At 42.6% G+C, this 25,287-nt stretch overlaps 1 protein-coding gene across 1 annotated transcript in view; it reads left to right on the top strand.

Annotated features, from left to right (window-relative positions):
* Nucleotides 1-25,287, top strand: part of KLHL29 (kelch like family member 29) — a 909,740-nt gene that overhangs the window by 679,954 nt on the left and 204,499 nt on the right. Inside the window, exon 7 of the mRNA XM_040427407.1 lies at nt 8,510-8,648. Within this exon, the coding sequence (XP_040283341.1) occupies nt 8,510-8,648 (139 nt within the window). The remainder of the gene's footprint in view (nt 1-8,509; nt 8,649-25,287) is intronic.

Below are 25,287 nucleotides of genomic sequence, written 5' to 3' on the forward strand. Positions count from 1 at the left end.
GACACAAATCATTTATTCTTTGTGAACTTCTGCTCCCTAAACTGTTCTCTGCATATTGATTTCCTTTCCAACTGTAGCTACAAACTGTATCATAGCCTAAGGATGTCCTCTGGGCTGTCTCCAAGAAATGTCCTTCTTCCTAATACTTGTTAATTGCTGGATCTTAACTTTTTACAGCCTAGGCTCCAGCAGGGTGTATTCCTTCATCCATATTTTCAAGCTGAATTTAGTCTCTATGTTTTTAGTAGGTTACTTTAGCACAGATGTAAACTTATCTTGGACTAGGGTTTTGTCACGGCTGAGGATGGGGGAAACCCTCAGCCGTGAGGTGCCAGGTGTTGAAGTAGCTACTCGGCCATGAAGCCACAGGACAGGGAGCAGGTCACCTCCTACAGCGTCCCTACCCTGACCCTAACTCCTAACCTGCATGGGCCGACCTTTAAGGTAGGAGGGCCCATGCGCCGGAACCTCGGAGCCCTGTCTTACCCTCCGCAGATCCCTGAGCTAGGAGCTGGGTAAGGCAACCTACTCCTCCTTGACACGGAGGAGCAGGAGCCTCAATGGCCAAGCTGTTGGGAAAAGGGGAACAGAAACAGCAATACGGAAATGGCAGGTGAACAGACATTCACCAACCTGCCACAGCCCTGCTGACTGGATCCCTAAACAGACAGGGATCCAGAACCGTTATGCTGCACAAACACATATGAAAATCCCAACAGACAAACTTGCTACAACACACACATAAAGACATAGGCATACATAAAACTTTAACTTAAACCTAAACTCAAACTCAAACTATGACCACAGTGGTGGCTCTCACTGGCGGATGAACAAACACAGGAGGCTGCTATCAGCAAGCATGCTGAAGCAACCTCCTGAGCTCTGCAAGAGAGAGGGTCTTTATAGGCCCAAGTGGCCACACCCAAGGATTGGACACACCCAGTGACATCACACACACACTGGGAAGGAAGTTAACCCTTCCAGTAACACAGAAGGGAAAACAAACATACATAAAGGGAAAGTGCACACAATAACTTACAACACAGTGCACACAACAAACACACCTAACAAAAGGAACGTCAGGTGAGACCGCATGCCAGGGCAGCAAGCTGCCTAGCGACGCTTAGGCTGCTCTGCTGCTAACAACAACACTGGTTGCCCGCAGCAACCACAAGTGAGGCCACAGACAAGCGGCCCTCACCCGTGGTTGAACGCCCATACAAAACCGCAGGCAACCGCATGCGGTAAAGGAGTCACGGTCATGGGCATGGCCGTGACACTCCCACCCCTCAAAGCCCCCCCACCAAAAAAAGGAAACTGGTGAGAGACTCGGACAAGGGGATAGGAGAAGGGGACGTCCACTCTCAGTGCCGGTTCTAAAAAGGGGTCGCTGTCAGCTGCATCCTCTCCCGGCTCACACTAGCCAGTCCGACGAGGACTGCAGCCCGCACCAGCAACAAAGAGAAAAGAACCACTGAGAGATGGACGAAGGGACTCTCCACACACGTCCCCACTCCAGTCGCTGCCAGCAGACACCCCTAACCAGCACGCAACTGGACTACTTACGGAGTGCTGCCAGCAAACGACCAGAGATGGGAACATGGAGAGGGACGAGGGATCCCCAACACGGACACGGAAGGTAAGGTGGCGGGGAATAGCCACCAACCGTGCCGTTAACGGAGAACCCCCAGGAACGCTCTCCCTCCGGAGAACGCGCATGCAGGCCACAAGGGTATGGCACTGCATGCTGCACCCTCTTCCGAAGGTATGCATACCGCATACCAGACACACACCACGTGTAGTAAAATCAGGGGGACGCCACACGAGGCAACGGTGAAGGGATGGCGGGGAAACGCCACTCACCGCGCCATCAGAGGCGAAACCCCCAGAACGCTCTCCCTCCGAAGAGCGCGCATGTACCCCTTCACAGACGGCGGTACATGCTACACCCTCTTTCGAGGGAATGCATACTCCCACCCCTCAAAGCCCCTCCCAACAACAAAAGGGGAAAGTTGGTGAGGCATAAGAAACAGTGGGAGGGGGGGAGGGGAAAGACAAACAAAAGGGGACACCAACACGGACAACGGTGAGCAAGGAATGGCGGGGAATGCCACTCACCGCGCCGTAAATGGTGAGCCCCATAACGCTCTCCCTCCGGAGAACGCGCATACACCCCATCCGCAGATAGCAGTGCATGCTTTACCCTCTTTCGAGGGAACGCCACGCGGGAAGCCTCTGTGGTCATACTGTCACGGCTGAGGATGGGGGAAACCCTCAGCCGTGAGGTGCCAGGTGTTGAAGTAGCTACTCGGCCATGAAGCCACAGGACAGGGAGCAGGTCACCTCCTACAGCGTCCCTACCCTGACCCTAACTCCTAACCTGCATGGGCCGACCTTTAAGGTAGGAGGGCCCATGCGCCGGAACCTCGGAGCCCTGTCTTACCCTCCGCAGATCCCTGAGCTAGGAGCTGGGTAAGGCAACCTACTCCTCCTTGACACGGAGGAGCAGGAGCCTCAATGGCCAAGCTGTTGGGAAAAGGGGAACAGAAACAGCAATACGGAAATGGCAGGTGAACAGACATTCACCAACCTGCCACAGCCCTGCTGACTGGATCCCTAAACAGACAGGGATCCAGAACCGTTATGCTGCACAAACACATATGAAAATCCCAACAGACAAACTTGCTACAACACACACATAAAGACATAGGCATACATAAAACTTTAACTTAAACCTAAACTCAAACTCAAACTATGACCACAGTGGTGGCTCTCACTGGCGGATGAACAAACACAGGAGGCTGCTATCAGCAAGCATGCTGAAGCAACCTCCTGAGCTCTGCAAGAGAGAGGGTCTTTATAGGCCCAAGTGGCCACACCCAAGGATTGGACACACCCAGTGACATCACACACACACTGGGAAGGAAGTTAACCCTTCCAGTAACACAGAAGGGAAAACAAACATACATAAAGGGAAAGTGCACACAATAACTTACAACACAGTGCACACAACAAACACACCTAACAAAAGGAACGTCAGGTGAGACCGCATGCCAGGGCAGCAAGCTGCCTAGCGACGCTTAGGCTGCTCTGCTGCTAACAACAACACTGGTTGCCCGCAGCAACCACAAGTGAGGCCACAGACAAGCGGCCCTCACCCGTGGTTGAACGCCCATACAAAACCGCAGGCAACCGCATGCGGTAAAGGAGTCACGGTCATGGGCATGGCCGTGACAGGTTTCCTCATTGTCGAGGTCCACGAATCATACAGAACAAGTACCTGGCAACTTTAAAATCACGTCAGAATATTTGTTGTCACCGTTGTACATATCTTATAAGTTACATGTGACCCAACTCATAAGTTAGAGACCATAGTGACCATTGTTTGGTTCCAAAGTCAACTCCAAATAGGGTTGTCTTCTTTTGGATCTTTGGGGTCTATTATCGTGTCAGAGCTTGGGTACACCTAGGTTCCTCTGATTCTTTGCTTGGTACTGTTTTTCTGCTGAGGAATAATGACGGATGTTCTTGTGAACTTTCAAGCTATGGTTTTGGATTTTTCTGGGGTGGGTGTTTCCTTTTGATATGAATTACAAATAGGGAAACCCCAAACCCCCCTTATAATCACATTGATTTTATTTTTGGGAGTTCTCTATAGAGGCCATAAAAATCTTTTAAGTGAGTATATTCAATACCTTTAATCAGCAAGGAATTTTTTTGTCACAGGTTTGAACCCCAGTAACTAGTGAAAACTAGAATGAGTAGGCCCCAAACATACATGCCCTTTAATGGGGAAGGCACAATAATCTGGCAGGAAGTCAAGGGGAAGCCTGACATTTTTTAAAAAAGGGTCTTAATAAGGATCCGATAAAGGGGTCACATTAAATAATATATATAGGATGCTAGTCATGTGATCTTTCTTGACCAATCGGTTGAGAGGTATTTGCAGCTTAACATACATTTTTGTCTCAAGCCCTGGCTTAGGATTGTCCCCTTTTATTCTTATGAATGCGGATGTAGCTTTAGGTTTACGGAGAACATAATCTTGCTTATTATTAACCACATCCAGTGTAGATTGATATGATCTTTGTGAAAAGGTGTCACATACCCATCAGGTTGTGCATTCATTGCTTCCTAACTCTCTTCCATACTGGACTAGAAGAAGCCATAGATGGGCCCAGACATGGCAGAAACACGGGTGCCGTGTTTGGAAAGCTCCTGGCCGTAATTTTTTTGTGTTTTCCATTTGAGGGCCTGGTCTAATTTATCGAAAATGGGTGGACAACATATAAAGAATGTAAGGCTACTTTCACCTTTCCAGAAAGCTATTCTGGCAGAGAACAGCTTGCTGAAGTTCTCAGGATCTGGCTATGTCTTGTGTCCACCAGACCCTATTGACTTTAATGGGAACCATCAGGGATTCGGCCTGTCAAAAATTGCTGCACGCAACATTTTTTGTCTGGCCAATCCTGTTATTTATTTAAATCGTTTTATTTTACGCCGGGGAGCGGCCGGATTTCTGCTAGTTCCTATTATAGTCAGTAGGACACAGTAGGTCACTATGCCGGACGCAGAGAACTCCAGCAGGCTGTTCTCTGCCGGAACAATGCCGGATTGCTGTCCTCGTGAGTGAAAGTAGCCTAAGACCCTATTGAAGATCTATACAAACATATAAACACTGTACCAAATACTAATGATTTGCATATTTCGGAGCGTATTCAGTGTGGTGCTCCAGCAAGTGCAGCATCTCCTTTATTGCCTGCTCAGGCACAGCGCCATACACAGGGTTGTGGCCGTGCCTGGTACTGCATCTCAGTCCAATTCATTTCAATGCTGCTGTGAGCAGGGTGTCTGGAGTCGGACCCCCACAATCCAATATCCTAAGGATATCAGAGATCCTTATGGTACTAGGTGCCATCAGGCTCCTGAGATGAGAATCCATTCCAGATGGGTAGTCTGAACCTCTCAGTCGTTTACTATCCAGGCTATGGGTAGGCCGCAGACCTCGTGTATATAGTACTCTATGTCTGGGGTGAGACTCTGAGGTATCTTCTCCAGCGCTGTAATAAAACGTGACTCATTGCTTTTTGTCAAACCGAACCAGCCTCCAATTTCACACCAAAATCCAAGTTGATTTGCGTTCGGTACAAAAATAAAGGATTAGAGAATATGACAACGCGTGGAGCCCATAGGATGAAATAGTCTTCTGGCTCCACTCTGAGCATGACAAAAGCCGCTGTTATTTCACAAGTGTTCTCATCATCTCCTCGCTCTCCAGAGTACGCTGACCCATTTCACAACAGAATAATTAGCCTTTCAGGCACTGCCATGTTTCCATTAAATATATATAAGCTCGCCGGCTGACATTTACTTACCTAGGCTTTGTAATGATACACTGCAAGGTTTCTGTTGCTTCACTTTTAAATTTTTTTTTTTTTTTTAGCTTAGCAAAAGCTGAGATGAAATGTTCAGTCCTTTAATTAACACTGTGTACCATGTGGTGGTCGCCATGCCATTAGGGTCATCCCCAAATTAACTTATGCCTGATTTTGATTTAGAGGATCTGTTCTGAGGTCTGATGTGTATAATCTCTTAGGGGTCTGGTCTTTGTTCTGCATTTATTGTGGGGTGTCTGGTGTGCGCTCAGTATTTATTTCGGGGGCAAGAAGTCTGAATTTGTTTGGCGACATTGAGGATAAAGTCAACCTTTGAGAAGACACTGACCTGAAAGCTTCCTTCACGCATAGGTTTGGTTATTTTTACGTTGTTTTTTGTTGCTGGTAAAAAAACACCATTTTTTTAAATTGTTTTTTGCCATTTTCAATGATCTATTTTGTTGGGATTTTTTTAAACTTTTTTTAATATATTGTAATACTTTAAACAGTCGCTCTTTTTTGCTGTTTTTTAATGGATATAGAGCATGGATGCCCAACCTGCGGCCCTCCAGCTGCTGTAAAACTACAACTCCCACCATGCCTTGCTGTAGGCTGTCCGGGCATGCTGGGAGTTGTAGTTTTGCAACAGCTAAAGGGCCGCAGGATATAGAGAATGTCTATTGGAAAAAGTCAGAAAAAAACAGCCTGTCTACAACATTATGTATTTAAAAAAATGCAATGGAAACTGTAAAAACACCCCAACACAATACAAAAAATGTAGTGTGTTTCACAAAAGTGGCAAAAAGACAAATTAAAAAATTAAAAACACAGCAAAAAAAGCATGGAAAACTATTAAAAACCACCCTAAGTGTTCTTTTATAGTGTATTTCATCCTTGCTGGACATCCCATACAATATCAGCTCTATCTGTTCTCAGATCTGCCTTTTAGAATCCACACTAGGTCATAACCCAAATCTTGAGCCAAATGTAAAAATTCTGCTCATTTTGAGACTTGGGTGCAGACATTTTGACATCCACTAGGGTGACCACCTTTGGACAATCGAATCTTCTGATCAGGTTTACAGGCCAACAGCTTGAAAACATGAGTTGTGCTTTTGTCGAGATTGATCAGGTAACTTGTATAACACCGAAACTCATGTATATGTGTGGAGCTTAGCCTCTCCATGGTTACAGTTCTTGCAAAGGAAAGTTAACTGGAGTATATTGCTGATGCTTCAGCTAGAGATTTTGTGCAGATTTCCAGAACATTATCATAAACCTATAGAATCTGAGACCTGTTCTGTGAAGACCATCAAGTTTCCAGAATTATCTCATAAACCTATAGAATCTGAGACCTGTTCTGTGAAGACCATCAAGTTTCCAGAATTATCTCATAAACCTATAGAATCTGAGACCTGTTCTATGGAGACCATCAAGTTTCCGGAATTATCTCATAAACCTATAAAATCTGAGGCCTGTTCTATGGAGACCATCAAGTTTCCGGAATTATCTCATAAACCTATAAAATCTGAGGCCTGTTCTATGGAGACCATCAAGTTTCCGGAATTATCTCATAAACCTATAAAATCTGAGGCCTGTTCTGTGGAGACCATCAAGTTTCTGGAATCATATTCAAGGCCAATAATGAACTGTAAACTAATTTCTCTGTCCATCTCACTGAGGTGGACGCACATGCTCATTCCCATCCTTTAACTGCCACCAACTGCAGCAAAAAGACTCCAGCTCGGAGAGCAGTTGGAGCAATAGATGGAAAGGTCTCTGTATTAATGTGAGGTAGAGGACTGGTTCTAGCTTTGTTAGAGATTGTCATCTACTACATGAAGTCTGATTTACATGTTTTACATTAACCATGGGATATCATAACCACTTTAAAGAGACTACTGTTGGATCAAACTAGTCTACTGTTGGATATTGTAACCGTTTGCTAGGTTGTGTGTGACACTTTGTGACAAAGCCTGTGACAGCAAGATGCCATACACAAGGTAGGTCTTCTTCTGGGCACCATGTTTTATTATTCCATTGTTCCTGAATATGATGCGGTTATCTGTATGTTTCCATCACCTACAGTACCTTTCTGCTCCACTCTTCCCTTCTCTAGAGATCCCTGTCCCCTAATGGTTGAAAGGAACGAGCCTTTTACCTTGCAGTCCTTCTATCACTTGTTTATCTGATTTGGTCGAGGTGGATTGTTTGTTCGGAGAAATTAATTACGCTAACTGTAATTGATTTGTTTATAAATAATTGTTTCCATTAAATATAATTGCCTTGCCTTGATGTACGCTGAATATTAACTTTTCTGCAAATACACGCCAGCCAAGATCTATTGTTCCCACAGGTCTTTAATCCTTTTGAAACACAACCTGCTCATACTGTGCCTCATAATGTAATGTTTACCCGGTAAGACCCAAAAGCATTGAATAGACTTTGCAAATGGACAAGTATTTCAGAGTCTTGCCACATTTCTTTATGCTTTACATTTTTCTTTCCTACCTGTATTAACAATAGCAATATAATGACAATGTATTTCGTCCCCGCTGGTGTGTATATTTTATACTTGAAGGTTATTACGCTTTGTGTTTTACTGCCCGTTTCTTTGGCTTTATTTTCTTGTGGGTTCATTTTCGTTTGCACATGGTACCTGTTTTACCGTCCAGTCTTGCCAAATAGAAGAGACTAGGTATGTGTCTGTATAGAGGTAATCGACAACCCTCAACCAACTGCATGTAGGTGCTCTACTGAGGCAACCAATCAAATTTGTTTTATCCATTTCGTGGGCTGAGGTCAAACCTGAGTAGGCCTTCAGGCCCGTTTTTAGTCAGCCCATTGGCAGACTCTTTCCCAAAGCAGAAGACGTTCCATTGGGCTGAGTGTCCCAAGTGAGGTCACCATACCAGGTGCGGTGATGACCAAGGCCAGTCTCAGTCTACCCTCCGGAACGGTTTCGAAAAGAAGCAAAATTCTGATTGGTTACTGTGGTATGCACGTATTGTCCCGATCTCCTTCAATTGTGTATTCTTTATTTTCTACATGATAAAAGAAAAAAAAAAAATAAAGAAACAAATAGCTCATTCTTAATTGGAACCCTGGCAATGTCTGTCTTCTCTGTTCTGCAGAAATGTTGAAGGAACTGAACCAGCAGCGCAGATCGAAAGAGTTTACAGACCTGAAAATTATTGTTGAAGGAAAAGAGTTTGAAGTCCATCAAAATATTCTAGCTTCCTGCAGCTTGTATTTCAAGGACCTGATTAAAAGGTTTGCCTCCCTTCCAGCTGTGATCTGGTCTGTTCCTTTGTAGGGCGCATATGTGTGGCTTTATTTTTATTTTTTTACATTTTTTTACATTTTTTATTTTTTATTTTTTTTCCTCCCCTTTCTTGCAGGTCTGTGAAGAATGAATCTCCTTGTCACAGAGCCAGTAGCCATTCTTTCCAGTTTTCTTGAATGTACTTTTCAAATGAAAATCCTCAAATACTTTGGCCTCAGACTCCTGCAAAGCAATTATTTCTGGTGCCCAAGTTTAGCATCTACCACCCACACGAAAAAAGGTTCCACCTCCCCCCCCTCCCGAGCCTGCCTAAGATAAAAACCTCCGCCTGGCTTTTTTTTATTTATCAAAGGTTAAAAACATGACCCTGACATTGCCATAATTAGAATGTAGAATCTGACTTTGTTAGCGCCATGCCGATATGGGTATCAACAAGCAATGAAAAAAGCTAAAAAAAGCAAAAAACCAAAGCATGCTTCAGAGTACGTGACATTAAAAGTCCATGTTAATTGATGGCTTCGGCCGCGTTTCGTAGGTCCCCAGCTAATTTCCTCTGCAGCCAATTTATAAAATCATTCCGCTGTCATCGTTCTATTGCTGAGCTTAGTGCAAACGCCACGCATCAAATTAATTGTCTTTAGCAGGGGGAAAAAATAATTCAGATAGCATCAAAAATCAATCGCATGTTCCATTAATTAAATGTAATATCTGTCTAAACAAAGCAGTAAGGTCAGATCACGTAGTCAGCTTTTGACATCTTTTTTTTTTCTTCAAAATCCCATTGAGAAATGTTTTTCTTTTTCTTATTACCCAGATTTTTTATTTTTTTTACATCCGATCCGAAAAAAACGGCGATCTTTTAGAATAGCAGGACAGAGTGAAATTTTTATATTTTTTTTTTAATTATAATATTAGCCGAGTTGAAAGCCTATTTTTCTCAAGCATTCCAAAAATGAATCCTGGTGCATTCTTTGCTTTGCAGTGTGGCCCTGAGCTGAGTGCCAGAGCAGGAGGGCGATAGCCGCGTGCCGTGAGGACATCACGCTTACTGTTGCTTGCCATGAGAAATACTGAATTTTGATAAACTAACTCTGTAGAAGTGACGTTTTCCTTTCAGGAGGTTGATGCATCCAGTCCCTATTTTTGAATCTGTTCCTATGACTGATCTCGAGAGATGTGATCTGATTGCACTGACTTTTTAACTCTATGTTGACAGTACTTACGGTAGGCCTCTGATGGTGTATGTCTCTGTGAGTACAATGCTGGACGTAGTGTTATTTTTGTGCGTGTTTATTTTCCTTTCCATCGGTTTGGATGGTTTCCCCCCTTCCCCTGTGACCCTACCTTATCTCTTCCTGTGTTCGGTGGCTTAATATTCACAGCAGCGTCTGATGGTTGTTATCACTTAAAAGTACGGAGGCTACTTATTCCATAGATAATGGCACTGGATGGAGCCCTCTAGCCTTTTTCATTTAAAAAAATAAAAAAATTCCCACTCCTCGCTGTTTATGCTTTTGAAGTTCAATTTATTTTATCACTTAGTGGATGAAACTCATCAGTTTTTTTTTCCTCTTCCCGGTGGTGCAGCGTCAAAAAATATATTGGTACATTTATCTAGCCAGTGCTCTTTAAAATAGTTGGATGTCTTGTGAGTGCGCTTTATGTAGGCCCTGATTATTTTTTTACCATGTGTTTGCTTCTTGCCTTTTACTATTATTTATGTCATTTTAATGAGGAGCTGTCACCTCTCCCGACATGACTATTTCAGTAACTACATGCATTCTCCACCAAATAACAATTCTGCATCATCCTTACTTCTAACCCTGGGTTATGCTGTTATTCCTGCTAGAAACATATGAATACATTGACAACTGGGTGTTTCAAACCAAGTCACTAGATTGGACAGTGTCAGACTATGCAGGGACACCCCCTCCCCCAACTGGTAAGACTCAGTTTTCTGTTTAGTGATAAATTTGTGGGAGGAATAACGGATAAACTAACCAATGCAGAGTTTTAGGGAAAGTTGCTCTAGAATTGTTACATCATGGAGAATGCATAATATGTACATTTCCCTTAACAAAAAGGTGAGTCTTAAAGGGGTTCTGCAAGAATGTGAGAGTTTTTGGTAACCCTCCCCCCACACGCATACACTTGGCCAGCCCTGTAATGGGAAGCTTACTTACCAGCTTCCTGACGCTGGTTCTCCACTTCTTCTCCCAGCCTGCAATGCTCTGCTGGGTTCCCTCGATGTCAACATCAGGCCAATCACTGGTCGCGGCGGTAACTGGCTCATCTTATGTCATGATAAATGGTCACGTGCCGCAAGGGGATCCAGTCTTCTCCACGGCCAGTGATTGGTTGCAGCGAGGTCAAACCGGATGTTGACATTGAGAGAGCCCAATGGAGCATCACAGACCTGGAGAAGAAGGAGCGGGAGCCAGCACTGGGAAGAAGGTAATCTTTCCTTTACAGGTACGGAGAGGAGAGGGTTGCCTAAATTTCCTCTCCATTCTTGCAAAACTCCGTTACATTATCGCCAGACAATTACTTTTAAATATTTTTTATTTATTTTTGTTAAAATCGGGCTTGGATGATTAAGCACAGTGCTGCTTTAAAGGGAATCTCCACCTTTTACCATCATGCCATTTTCAGGTCTAGCATGTTGTGTTGCAGAATTTTATACAGTACAGACCAAAAGTTTGGACACACCTTCTCATTCAAAGAGTTTTCTTTATTTTAATGACTAGGAAAATTGTAGATTCACACTGAAGGCATCAAAACTATGAATTAACACATGTGGAATTATATACATAACAAACAAGTGTGAAACAACTGAAAATATGTCATATTCTAGGTTCTTCAAAGTAGCCACCTTTTGCTTTGATTACTGCTTTGCACACTCTTGGCATTCTCTTGATGAGCTTCAAGAGGTAGTCCCCTGAAATGGTTTTCACTTCACAGGTGTGACCTGTCAGGTTTAATAAGTGGAATTTCTTGCCTTATAAATGGGGTTGGGACCATCAGTTGCGTTGAGGAGAAGTCAGGTGGATACACAGCTGATAGTCCTACTGAATAGACTGTTAGAATTTGTATTATGGCAAGAAAAAAGCAGCTCAGGTGGATACACAGCTGATAGTCCTACTGAATAGACTGTTAGAATTTGTATTATGGCAAGAAAAAAGCAGCTAAGTAAAGAAAAACGAGTGGCCATCATTACTTTAAGAAATGAAGGTCAGTCAGTCAGCCGAAAAATTGGGAAAACTTTGAAAGTAAGGGATATTTGACCATGAAGGAGAGTGATGGGGTGCTGCACCAGATGACCTGGCCTCCACAGTCACCGGACCTGAACCCAATCGAGATGGTTTGGGGTGAGCTGGACCGCAGAGTGAAGGCAAAAGGGCCAACAAGTGCTAAGCATCTCTGGGAACTCCTTCAAGACTGTTGGAAGACCATTTCAGGGGACTACCTCTTGAAGATCATCAAGAGAATGCCAAGAGTGTGCAAAGCAGTAATCAAAGCAAAAGGTGGCTACTTTGAAGAACCTAGAATATGACATATTTTCAGTTGTTTCACACTTGTTTGTTATGTATATAATTCCACATGTATTAATTCATAGTTTTGATGCCTTCATAGTCATGAAAATAAAGAAAACTCTTTGAATGAGAAGGTGTGTCCAAACTTTTGGTCTGTACTGTATATCTTTACGGTTTGCAGAGCTTTAAATCTCCGTAGACATAGTGAAAAACTCAGGCGTGACCACTAGAAGGAGCAACATCCATAACACAGTACTGAATCCGGTAAGCTCCTACTTATGGTGGCTGAAACCTGCCCACATACTGTCATGGAGGAATCTGGATCTGCAACCGCTATAAAGATACTCAGAAATAAATTACAGCAGAATTTTTGTCCTATTCAGATATAAAAAATAATGCTCAGGGGTTTAACTTTATCCACCTCACCTTGCTTCCTGAGCAGCATACAAGGAGCCAGGGCAGTCCAAATCTTCATTACATCCCTTATTCCATGGTTGGATTGACGGTCTATTATCAGAATGTGGAGGGTCTTGTTTTAGACCCTTGGTGATTAAAAATATTCTCCTTCAAATAACCTGGAGAACTAGTAGTTTACTAGTTTTGAGTCTCTTTGTAGTTGACGGTGCTATAATATATAGTGTTATACTGTATATTATTTATTTCCCCAGTATGACTCAGAGGTGTATCCATAGACTTTACTGAGCCGCATGGATTTTTGAGATGTCTCCTGAGACTGGGGAGTTTATATGGGATTATCGATACCTGCCAAAAAACTACAAACTATTTTGCCTTTGAAAAAAATCTAAAAGTATTGTGTGCTAAATCAGTAGACGTCATCATTGCCCTCAATAGAGTCCTGGTGAAAGCAGTATGGCTGGAATCAGAAATGTTTTTGATGCAACGTTTTTGAGCCAAAGTCAGGAGTGGATATTAAAGGTGTAGATGTCTGTTGGCAGACATATCGTTCCCGACCCCTCATACTGAGCTGGCCAAGTCGGAGAGTGGAATAACACACCTCTGGCAGCAGCTTATCTTCTTGAGAAGAAAGGATCATTCATGTTGAAATCCAACTGTCTAATCAAGGTCGGGGATGGCCATAAACTTAAAGGACATCTGTCAGCAGATCTGTACCTATAAACCTGGCTGACCTGTTCCATGTGCACTTGGCAGCTGAATACATCTGTGTTGGTCCCATGTTCATATGTGCCCCCATTGCCGAGAAAAATTATGTTTTAATATATGCAAATGAGCATCTAGGAGCAACTCTGCTCTTTTATTCACAGGGCCAAGCATTATGATGTGTTTACTGCCTGGCCCTGTCAATTACCATGCAGAGGTTACGGCAGTTGCAGAGAGAGCAGAGCTTCTGGGTGTAATGGCAGCTCATTTGCATATATAAAAACATCATTTTTCTCAGCAATGTGGGCACATATAAACATGGGACCAACACACATGTCTTCAGCAGCCAAGCTCACATGTAACAGGTCAGACAGTTTTTTAGGTACAGATCTGCTGACAGATGCCCTTTAAAGGGAGCTGTCACCGGGATTTTGTCTATAGAGCTGAGGACATGGGTTGCTAGATACCCGCTAGCACATCCGCAATATCCAGTCGCCATAGCTCTGTGTGCTTTTATTGTGTAAAAAAAATGATTTGATACATATTCAAATGAACATAAAAGAGTCCTATCTTACTTGTGTGACCAGAGAAGAGTCATATTTTCAAGCTCTGACTCATCTCAGGTTAATTTGCATATGTATCAAATCGTTTTTTTTACACAATAAAAGCACACAGAGCTATGGGGACTGGGTATTGCGGATGTGCTAGTGGTAATCTAGCAACCCATGTCCTCAGCTCTATACCCAAAATCCAGGTGACAGGTTAGCTTTAACCACCTCCGGACCGCTGTACGCACAGACGCATCCTGGAGGTGGTTGATTCATTCCTCCTGGACGCGCCGGCGCGTCCTCTCGCGAGACGCGAGATTTCCTGTGAACGCGCACACACAGGCGCGCGCGCTCACAGGAACGGAAGGTAAGAGAGTTGATCTCCAGCCTGCCAGCGGCGATCGTTCTGATCAGTTTTGATAACAGCGTCTAATATACCTGCTACCTGGTCCTCTGGTGGTCCCCTTTGTTTGGATCGACCACCAGAGGACACAGGTAGCTCAGTAAAGTAGCACCAAGCACCACTACACTACACTACACCCCCCCCCCCGTCACTTATTAACCCCTTATTAGCCCCTGATCACCCCATATAGACTCCCTGATCACCCCCCTGTCATTGATCACCCCCCTGTCATTGATTACCCCCCTGTAAAGCTCCATTCAGACGTCCGCATGATTTTTACGGATCCACTGATAGATGGATCGGATCCGCAAAACGCATCCGGACGTCTGAATGAAGCCTTACAGGGGCGTGATCAATGACTGTGGTTATCACCCCATATAGACTCCCTGATCACCCCCCTGTCATTGATTACCCCCCTGTCATTGATCATCCCCCTGTAAAGCTCCATTCAGACGTCCGCATGATTTTTACGGATCCACTGATAGATGGATCGGATCCGCAAAACGCATCCGGACGTCTGAATGAAGCCTTACAGGGGCATGATCAATGACTGTGGTGATCACCCCATATAGACTCCCTGATCACCCCCCTGTCATTGATTACCCCCCTGTAAAGCTCCATTCAGACGTCCGCATGATTTTTACGGATCCACTGATAGATGGATCGGATCCGCAAAACGCATCCGGACGTCTGAATGAAGCCTTACAGGGGCGTGATCAATGACTGTGGTGATCACCCCATATAGACTCCCTGATCACCCCCCTGTAAAGCTCCATTCAGATGTTCGCATGATTTTTACGGATGCACTGATAGATGGATCGGATCCGCAAAACGCATACGGACGTCTGAATGAAGCCTTACAGGGGCATGATCAATGACTGTGGTTATCACCCCATATAGACTCCCTGATCACCCCCCTGTCATTGATTACACCCCTGTCATTGATCAACCCCCTGTAAAGCTCCATTCAGATGTCCGCATGATTTTTACGGATGCACTGATAGATGGATCGGATCCGCAAAACGCATCCGGACGTCTGAATGAAGCCTTACAGGGGCGTGATCAATGACTGTGGTGATCACCCCATATAGACTCCCTGATCACCCCCCTGTCATTGATTACACCCCTGTCATTGATCACCCCCCTGTAAAGCTCCATTCAGATGTCCGCATGATTTTTACGGATGCACTGATAGATGGATCGGATCCGCAAAACGCATACGGACGTCTGAATGAAGCCTTACAGGGGCATGATCAATGACTGTGGTTATCACCCCATATAGACTCCCTGATCACCCCCCTGTCATTGATTACACCCCTGTCATTGATCAACCCCCTGTAAAGCTCCATTCAGATGTCCGCATGATTTTTACGGATGCACTGATAGATGGATCGGATCCGCAAAACGCATACGGACGTCTGAATGAAGCCTTACAGGGGCATGATCAATGACTGTGGTTATCACCCCATATAGACTCCCTGATCACCCCCCTGTCATTGATTACACCCCTGTCATTGATCAACCCCCTGTAAAGCTCCATTCAGATGTCCGCATGATTTTTACGGATGCACTGATAGATGGATCGGATCCGCAAAACGCATCCGGACGTCTGAATGAAGCCTTACAGGGGCATGATCAATGACTGTGGTTATCACCCCATATAGACTCCCTGATCACCCCCCTGTCATTGATTACCCCCCTGTAGAGCTCCATTCAGATGTCCGCATGATTTTTACGGATGCACTAATAGATGGATCGGATCCGCAAAACGTATCCGGACGTCTGAATGAAGCCTTACAGGGGCGTGATCAATGACTGTGGTGATCACCCCATATAGACTCCCTGATCACCCCCTGTCATTGATTATCCCCCTGTCATTGATTACCCCCCTGTAAAGCTCCATTCAGACGTCCGCATGATTTTTACGGATCCACTGATAGATGGATCGGATCCGCAAACCGCATCCGGACGTCTGAATGAAGCCTTACACGGGCGTGATCAATGACTGTGGTTATCACCCTATATAGACTCCCTGATCACCCCCCTGTCATTGATTACCCCCCTGTAAAGCTCCATTCAGATGTCCGCATGATTTTTACGGATGCACTGATAGATGGATCGGATCCGCAAAACGCATCCGGACGTCTGAATGAAGCCTTACAGGGGCATGATCAATGACTGTGGTTATCACCCCATATAGACTCCCTGATCACCCCCCTGTCATTGATCACCCCCCCTGTCATTGATCACCCCCCTGTCATTGATCACCCCCCTGTCATTGATCACCCCCCTGTCATTGATCACCCCCCCTGTCATTGATCACCCCTCTGTAAGGCTCCATTCAGACATTTTTTTGGCCCAAGTTAGCGGAATTATTTTTTTTTTTTCTTACAAAGTCTCATATTCCACTAACTTGTGTCAAAAAATAAAATCTCACATGAACTCACCATACCCCTCACGGAATCCAAATGCGTAAAAATTTTTAGACATTTATATTCCAGACTTCTTCTCACGCTTTAGGGCCCCTAGAATGCCAGGGCAGTATAAATACCCACATGTGACCCCATTTCGGAAAGAAGACACCCCCAGGTATTCCGTGAGGGGCATATTGAGTCCATGAAAGATTGAAATTTTTGTCCCAAGTTAGCGGAACGGGAGACTTTGTGAGAAAAAAATAAAAAATATCAATTTCCGCTAACTTGTGCCAAAAAAAAAAAATTTCTATGAACTCGCCATGCCCCTCATTGAATACCTTGGGGTGTCTTCTTTCCAAAATGGGGTCACATGTGGGGTATTTATACTGCCCTGGCATTCTAGGGGCCCCAAAGCGTGAGAAGAAGTCTGGTATCCAAATGTCTAAAAATGCCCTCCTAAAAGGAATTTGGGCTCCTTTGCGCATCTAGGCTGCAAAAAAGTGTCAAACATCTGGTATCGCCGTACTCAGGAGAAGTTGGGGAATGTGTTTTGGGGTGTCATTTTACATATACCCATGCTGGGTGAGAGAAATATCTTGGTCAAATGCCAACTTTGTATAAAAAAATGGGAAAAGTTGTCTTTTGTCAAGATATTTCTCTCACCCAGCAAGGGTATATGTAAAATGACACCCCAAAACACATTCCCCAACTTCTCCTGAATACGGCGATACCACATGTGTGACACTTTTTTGCAGCCTAGGTGGGCAAAGGGGCCCATATTCCAAAGAGCACCTTTAGGATTTCACAGGTCATTTACCTACTTACCACACATTAGGGCCCCTGGAAAATGCCAGGGCAGTATAACTACCCCACAAGTGACCCCATTTTGGAAAGAAGACACCCCAAGGTATTCCGTGAGGGGCATGGCGAGTTCCTCGAATTTTTTATTTTTTGTCACAAGTTAGTGGAAAATGCTGATTTTTTTTTTTTTTTCATACAAAGTCTCATATTCCACTAACTTGTGACAAAAAATAAAAACTTCCATGAACTCACTATGCCCATCAGCGAATACCTTGGGGTCTCTTCTTTACAAAATGGGGTCACTTGTGGGGTAGTTATACTGCCCTGGCATTCTAGGGGCCCAAATGTGTGGTAAGGAGTTTGAAATCAAATTCTCTAAAAAATGACCTGTGAAATCCGAAAGGTGCTCTTTGGAATATGGGCCCCTTTGCCCACCTAGGCTGCAAAAAAGTGTCACACATCTGGTATCTCCGTACTCAGGAGAATTGGGGAATGTGTTTTGGGGTGTCATTTTACATATACCCATGCTGGGTGAGAGAAATATCTTGGCAAAAGACAACTTTTCCAATTTTTTTATACAAAGTTGGCATTTGACCAAAATATTTATCTCACCCAGCATGGGTATATGTAAAAAGACACCCCAAAACACATTCCTCAACTTCTCCTGAGTACGGAGATACCAGATGTGTGACACTTTTTTGCAGCCTAGGTGGGCAAAGGGGCCCATATTCCAAAGAGCACCTTTCGGATTTCACAGGTCATTTTTTAGAGAATTTGATTTCAAACTCCTTACCACACATTTGGGCCCCTAGAATGCCAGGGCAGTATAACTACCCCACAAGTGACCCCATTTTGGAAAGAAGAGACCCCAAGGTATTCGCTGATGGGCATAGTGAGTTCATGGAAGTTTTTATTTTTTGTCACAAGTTAGTGGAATATGAGACTTTGTATGAAAAAAAAAAAATAAAAAATCATCATTTTCCACTAACTTGTGACAAAAAATAAAAAATTCTAGGAACTTGCCATGCCCCTCACGGAATACCTTGGGGTGTCTTCTTTCCAAAATGGGGTCACTTGTGGGGTAGTTATACTGCCCTGGCATTCTAGGGGCCCAAATGTGTGGTAAGGAGTTTGAAATCAAATTCTGTAAAAAATGACCTGTGAAATCCGAAAGGTGCTCTTTGGAATATGGGCCCCTTTGCCCACCTAGGCCGCAAAAAAGTGTCACACATCTGGTATCTCCGTACTCAGGAGAAGTTGGGGAATGTGTTTTGGGGTGTCATTTTACATATACCCATGCTGGGTGAGAGAAATATCTTGGCAAAAGACAACTTTTCCCATTTTTTTATACAAAGTTGGCATTTGACCAAGATATTTCTCTCACCCAGCATGGGTATATATAAAATGACACCCCAAAACACATTCCCCACCTTCTCCTGAGTACAAAGATACCAGATGTGTGACACTTTTTTGCAGCCTAGGTGGGCAAAGGGGCCCATATTCCAAAGAGCACCTTTCGGATTTCACAGGTCATTTTTTACAGAATTTGATTTCAAACTCCTTACCACACATTTGGGCCCCTAGAATGCCAGGGCAGTATAACCACCCCACAAGTGACCCCATTTTGGAAAGAAGAGACCCCAAGGTATTTCGTGATGGGCATAGTGAGTTCATAGAAGTTTTTATTTTTTGTCACAAGTTAGTGGAATATGAGACTTTGTAAGAAAAGAAAAAAAAAAAGAAAAAATCATCATTTTCCACAAACTTGTGACAAAAAATTAAAAGTTCTATGAACTCACTATGCCCATCAGCGAATACCTTAGGGTGTGTACTTTCCGAAATGGGGTCATTTGTGGGGTGTTTGTACTGTCTGGCCATTGTAGAACCTCAGGAAACATGACAGGTGCTCAGAAAGTCAGAGCTGCTTCAAAAAGCGGAAATTCACATTTTTGTACCATAGTTTGTAAACGCTATAACTTTTACCCAAACCATTTTTTTTTTTTACCCAAAATTTTTTTTTTTATCAAAGACATGTAGAACAATAAATTTAGAGCAAAATTTATATATGGATCTCGTTTTTTTTGCAAAATTTTACAACTGAAAGTGAAAAATGTCATTTTTTTGCAAAAAAATCGTTAAATTTCAATTAATAACAAAAAAAGTAAAAATGTCAGCAGCAATGAAATACCACCAAATGAAAGCTCTATTAGTGAGAAGAAAAGGAGGTAAAATTAATTTGGGTGGTAAGTTGCATGACCGAGCAATAAACGGTGAAAGTAGTGTAGGTCAGAAGTGTAAAAAGTGGCCTGGTCTTTCAGGGTGTTTAAGCACTGGGGGCTGAGGTGGTTAAATAGGTTCTCCGAGATTTAAGAAAATGAAAATACTTAAATAGTACTTTATTTTAAATATATTCCCAAATACCTTTCATTAGTTATAATGGCTTGTTTTGTCTAGGGAGCAATCATTAGGAGAAACAAAATGGCCGCTGTCCTATTAGTACACCAAAAACCTGTCCTAATAACATAGCAGGACAAATTACTTTACAACACTGAGCTAAAGAGCTGTCTCATCCTCCTCTTTGCTCTACTTGTCAGGGATTATGATCCTGAATATAGTTTAATATGAGCTTCAGCTGAATCTCTAAAGGAATGGAGTTCATGAGGAGATATGAAGTACAGAGAGGATGGTGGAGATGTGAGTAATGAGCAGCAGCATTTGTATGCAGTCTCCATTACCACAGTCTGTCCTGTCCAACCTCTCTGTACTTCATGTCTCCTAATGAGCTCCTTTCCTTCAGAGATTCAGCTAAAAATCTGATCAGCTGTATTCAGGATCATAATCCCTGACAAGTAGAGCAGAGAGGAGGATGAGGCAGCTCTTTACCACAGTGTTGTGAAATAACTTGTCCTCCTGTGTGACAAGGACGGGTTTTGTGTAGACTAATAGGATGGCAGCCATTTTATTTCTCCTAATGATTGCTCCCTAGACAAAACGAACCAATATAGCTAATGAAATGTATTTTGGAATATATTTATAATAAAGTAATATTTAGAAATTTGATGTACATTTCATGTATATGGCCACGTGCACTTCTCCTTCCCGCTTCTTCCTTCCTGCTTCTGGCATTTGTTTAAAAAAATGCATGTGCATTTCCAGCCTTGTGTTTAATCCACAAAAAGAAAGTCAAAATGACACTTAAATCAGACCACCCATAATAATAGCTTAGAATAGAATTTTAGTCTAGGGAAAGTCCGGTATCTATTATAAAAATCACCTTAGTTTATAATTTTGACAATGTGTACAACAATAATTTGGTAGACATTATTGGAAAAGAAACGTTCACTGACGTCATGTTAAAAAGCGTCAAAAAAGTATTTCTTGCACCATGATGTTTCCTAAAATGCTCTGCCCAATATGTAATCCTATAACAAAACAACCACTGTCTTCTAGATATACCGATCCATTCCTAACAATATGAATATCGATTGCTTTTTTCTTATGATTATTGAATTTCAATTCCATAAATTTTCATTGTAAGTAAAAACTTTTTCATCCTTCACAAGCCCAGAAAAAAATTAGACTTTAAGCTTAAGGGAAATTTCAATAATTTTATACAATTAAAATAGGACTGTTTTAGCATCTTAATGCAAAATTTTAAAATGATGACTTTTTAAACTTTCAAATTAATCGATAAAGAACACAAAAATGATAATATTTTTATGGAAAAAAAACAAAAGCACCTCAATTTAAAAAATAAAAAATATACAAATTCTGACCCATTTTGCCAAGATTTACTGATACATTTTATATTGAAGTTTATTGCTTACTTTTGTTCATGCTTCACACAGTATTAGAGAAAAAAAAATCTGAGAGACGGTGTAAGTTCCAGATGGAAAATATGTTGAAAGAATCTGTGAAAGTAAATTTTAGCATATTCAGTAAGCTGTCACATCTGTCTTCTTCATAACTTCTCTTCTCAGTGAAAAAAAAAATGAATGAACCCTCGAATTTGCGTTTTATTATTTCTCTTGAATAACTCAAAGATGGAGAGAGAGACATCTTTTGATTTATAATGAAATGTGTGATAGATGATGCAGAAAAGTATATCGACCGGCTTTTTATTTTATTTATTTATTTTAGTAAGCCATTATTTTTTTATTTTTTTATTTTTTTCGCATCCTCTGTCTCCACACAAATCTTTTTTTATTTTTTTTCTCTCTTCCCATTCTTACAGCACTTTCAAGATTTTTCCTTTCTTGATAAAACAGGAAACTTTCGTGTAAATAAAGTACAAAGGCAGAAAAGTTATAAAGACACTCAGTGTTTTTTGGCCTCTGTAAAAAAAAAAAAAACTATTATAGTTGATAAAAACTTAAAAGGGCTGACTGGGATTAGAGAAATCTGGCTGCTTTATCCTAGAAAAAAGCATCACAGATGTCCATAGCTGGTGTCTGATATTGCAGCTCAGCTCCATTATAGAGAATGAGTCTGAGCTGCAATTCAGCATATAACCTGTGGACATGTATGGCGCTGTTTTAGGAAGAAGCATTCATGTCATTCTTCCTAAAAGAAGACAATCCCTTTAACAGTTAGGGTAATGTGTGGTCACCTAAGTGAATTGGTACTAAAGGGGTTCTCTGGTAGGTAGATATTAATGAGCTAGCCACAGGATAAGCCTTCAATATCAGATTGTTGGGAGTCCAATTGTTGGGAGTCCAATTGCTGGCACCCCTGCCAGTCAGCTGTTGGAAGGGGTTGTGGCGCTCCAGCGTGTGCCGCTGCCTTCAGTTCAGCCAGTGACATCACATCCATTAGTCATTAAGTGAATAAGACTGAGCTGCAATATCAAGCACAGCCACTATACAATGTGTGGCGCTGTGCTTGGTATACAATAAAGAGCTTACAGCACTCGTCCGTGCACCACAGCCCCTTCAAACATTTGATCAGTCAGGATGTCGGAAGTTGGACCTCCACCAATTTGATATTAATGACCTATCCTGAAGATAATTGTCCATCCCCATGATGTCTTTTTTCCATAAAACACTGGAACATCTTTTTTTAGAACCCTGTATGGTGCAGTGCCTCTGTTATTCTTCCCAGCAACGTAGCAATGTAGGGACATGCTACATTGACAAATGGTGATACCAAGTAGTCAACCTATTCATGTATTTCCATGATAAATTAGCCTATAACTCCACCAGATGTAAGACAGCTATCCTATAAGTGAACTTTCAACCTTTTAAACAGGCCTTGAGACATGACTTGGATATTAAATAAGCCAGCATCTCATCTGCAGACAGCTGTTTCAGGGTGATTTCCCTTTATCAGTGCAGAGCAGAGAGTACTGGCTTAACTTCAGCTGCTTCTAAGGCCACCAAGATATTGTGATGCATTAAGCGAGGCATGGACTCGCGGGGGAGGGATGTAACATTGCCACTTTATAAAGCGTTGATGCGACCTCATCTGGAATATGCAGTTCAGTTCTAAGCACCAGTCTATAGAAAGGATGCACTTCAGCTGGAAAAAGTACAGAGGAGAGCGACTAAAATGATAAGGGGCATGGTGGGTCTTAGTTATGAAGAAAGACTAAAATAATTGAATGTATTTAGTCTTGAGAAGAGACGTCTAAGGGGGGACATGATTAACCTATACAAATATATAAATGGGCCATACAAAAAATACGGTGAAAAACAGTTCCATGTAAAATGCGCTCAAAAGACAAGGGGGCATGGCCTCCAACTGGAGAGGAAAAAGTTCAGACTCCAGAAGCATCAAAGCTTCTTTACTGTAAGAACTGTGAATCTGTGGAATAGACTTCCTCAGGACGTGATCACAGCAGGAACAGTGGACAGTTTTAAAAAGGGTTTAGATGAATTCTTAAAAGTAAACAACATTAATGCTTATGAAAACGTGTAGAAATCTGAGTGTCAATTCCTTCTGGGATTCATCCTCACCTATCCCTTGGTTGAAGTTGATGGACTTATGTCTTTTTTCAATTGTATTAGCTATGTAACTGGGTGAGAGGCCTAAGTCAGCAATCGGAAGATACTATATTTCCTTATGGAGAGCACTTAAATGGCATGAAAAGTCTTGTAGGCCAGGCAGCTGTCACGGAGCGGTGTGGGTAGATCACTCCACACTGACCACAAGCGAGAAGGGAAAAGGCATTAGGCCTGGAAACTAGGGAAAGGTCACCATCTAGTGATTCCCTAAACCGAGCCCTGACTACTATAAGTATGAACAGACCTTGATGGTAGGAATGTTCATATGCTGGAACCTAGGGCCCTATCTGACCCTAAAGGGCCCTGGAAATAGTGTCAGGACAAGAGATGATCTGTTCCTTCCCAGCTGAAGGAACAGGAGACTCCCTTAGGCCTAATAACAAAAGGTAGGGGAAAACCATCTACAAGAAATAGGGAAAAGACACTTAACTCCGAAGTATGCAGACGAGCAGGAACTCAGAGGAGAACCAGACACCTGCTCTTCACAACCTAAAAGGAGCTATCAACCGCATAGCATGATGAGTGAGGCCAGACTAAATAGAGAAGTTAGAATGACCACTTAAACCTGAGACCAGAGATGTGGTCATACCCAGCAACAACACAGAAAAGTGAAGCCAGAGCGGCTGTCAGATCACATGCAGCCAGTCTCTTAGATCTTCTGACCCCTGTCACAGGAGGGACTGTGACAGCAGCTTGCTAAGAGCTCATATTCATACCCTTGTCCCAAAGTTCCAGAGGAACATTACCTGGTCTGTTAGGCACTCTACCTAAGGAAATATAGTATTCCCCGAATCACAAGGAATTACATTGGAGGAAGCACATTGGAGAGCTAGCTCGAACAAAAGATGCATTAGAATTGTTATTTTAAGGGGCATACGAGAAGTAACACTAACACATTGATGGGCTGATAGGTCCTCTTTAAACACTGCAGTACAACGTACAGGCCAATTTGTTCTACAGTACATGAACGAGAAATATAAGACAATAGAACCGAACAGCTGGCAGCAATTGTTTCTCTCAGGCCATAATTTGCATGACCAGAGGAGAGCAGAAGAGGTCCACAGACATTTATTAAGGGCCGAGCACAAGCTGGGCTCAATATATTTATTTTACACAAAAACAAACGGTAACTGGAATGAAGAGGGTGGCCTCCCGCGGCCTTTTCTTTCCATTAATTTTTTTTCTTCAATGTGCTCTCTGCAGATATTGCTCTGAGCTTAAAATGACGGACTTGGGAGAAAATCGAAATTCGGCTTCATTTTTCAAAAATTGTTTAAAAAAAGTAATTTAAAATAACAAAGACAGCGTTACAGCACTGGCTATAGAGAAGGAGGCCCTGGGACGCGATAACGGTGTGGAAACAAGTAGAGAATTATATTTCCTTGATGCCATGTTGGTAGGGATTGAATCTTTCATACGAAGCTTTATGATTTTCAGACCGGAGAATCATTCGGCAGTATTCCAATGATAAGATTTAGATCATCTGCCTTCATGGTAGTCTAAGAGGAGATTGTATCAGTGGTGTTGCACCTAGCAACCTATTGTTTTGAATTTGCGGAATGTTTACGTCTGATTGGTCACTATGGGGAATATGACTTTTACAGTATTTTCCATACTTGACCCCATTGTATTATGTTTCTTTCATGAATGGACAGCTTTTAAGCTTGGATTTACATTTAAATTCCCATTTTGCCCCCCTTCAGGGCACTATTTCTATGCATCTGCTAACTAAATAGTTCACGGTGAATATAATATAACACATTGTTCATAAATCAAGTTAAAAGAGAACAATGTAAGTGTTAACAT

Source organism: Bufo bufo, chromosome 4 (genome assembly GCF_905171765.1).
Source record: "Bufo bufo chromosome 4, aBufBuf1.1, whole genome shotgun sequence".
Classification (NCBI taxonomy): Eukaryota; Metazoa; Chordata; class Amphibia; order Anura; family Bufonidae; genus Bufo; species Bufo bufo.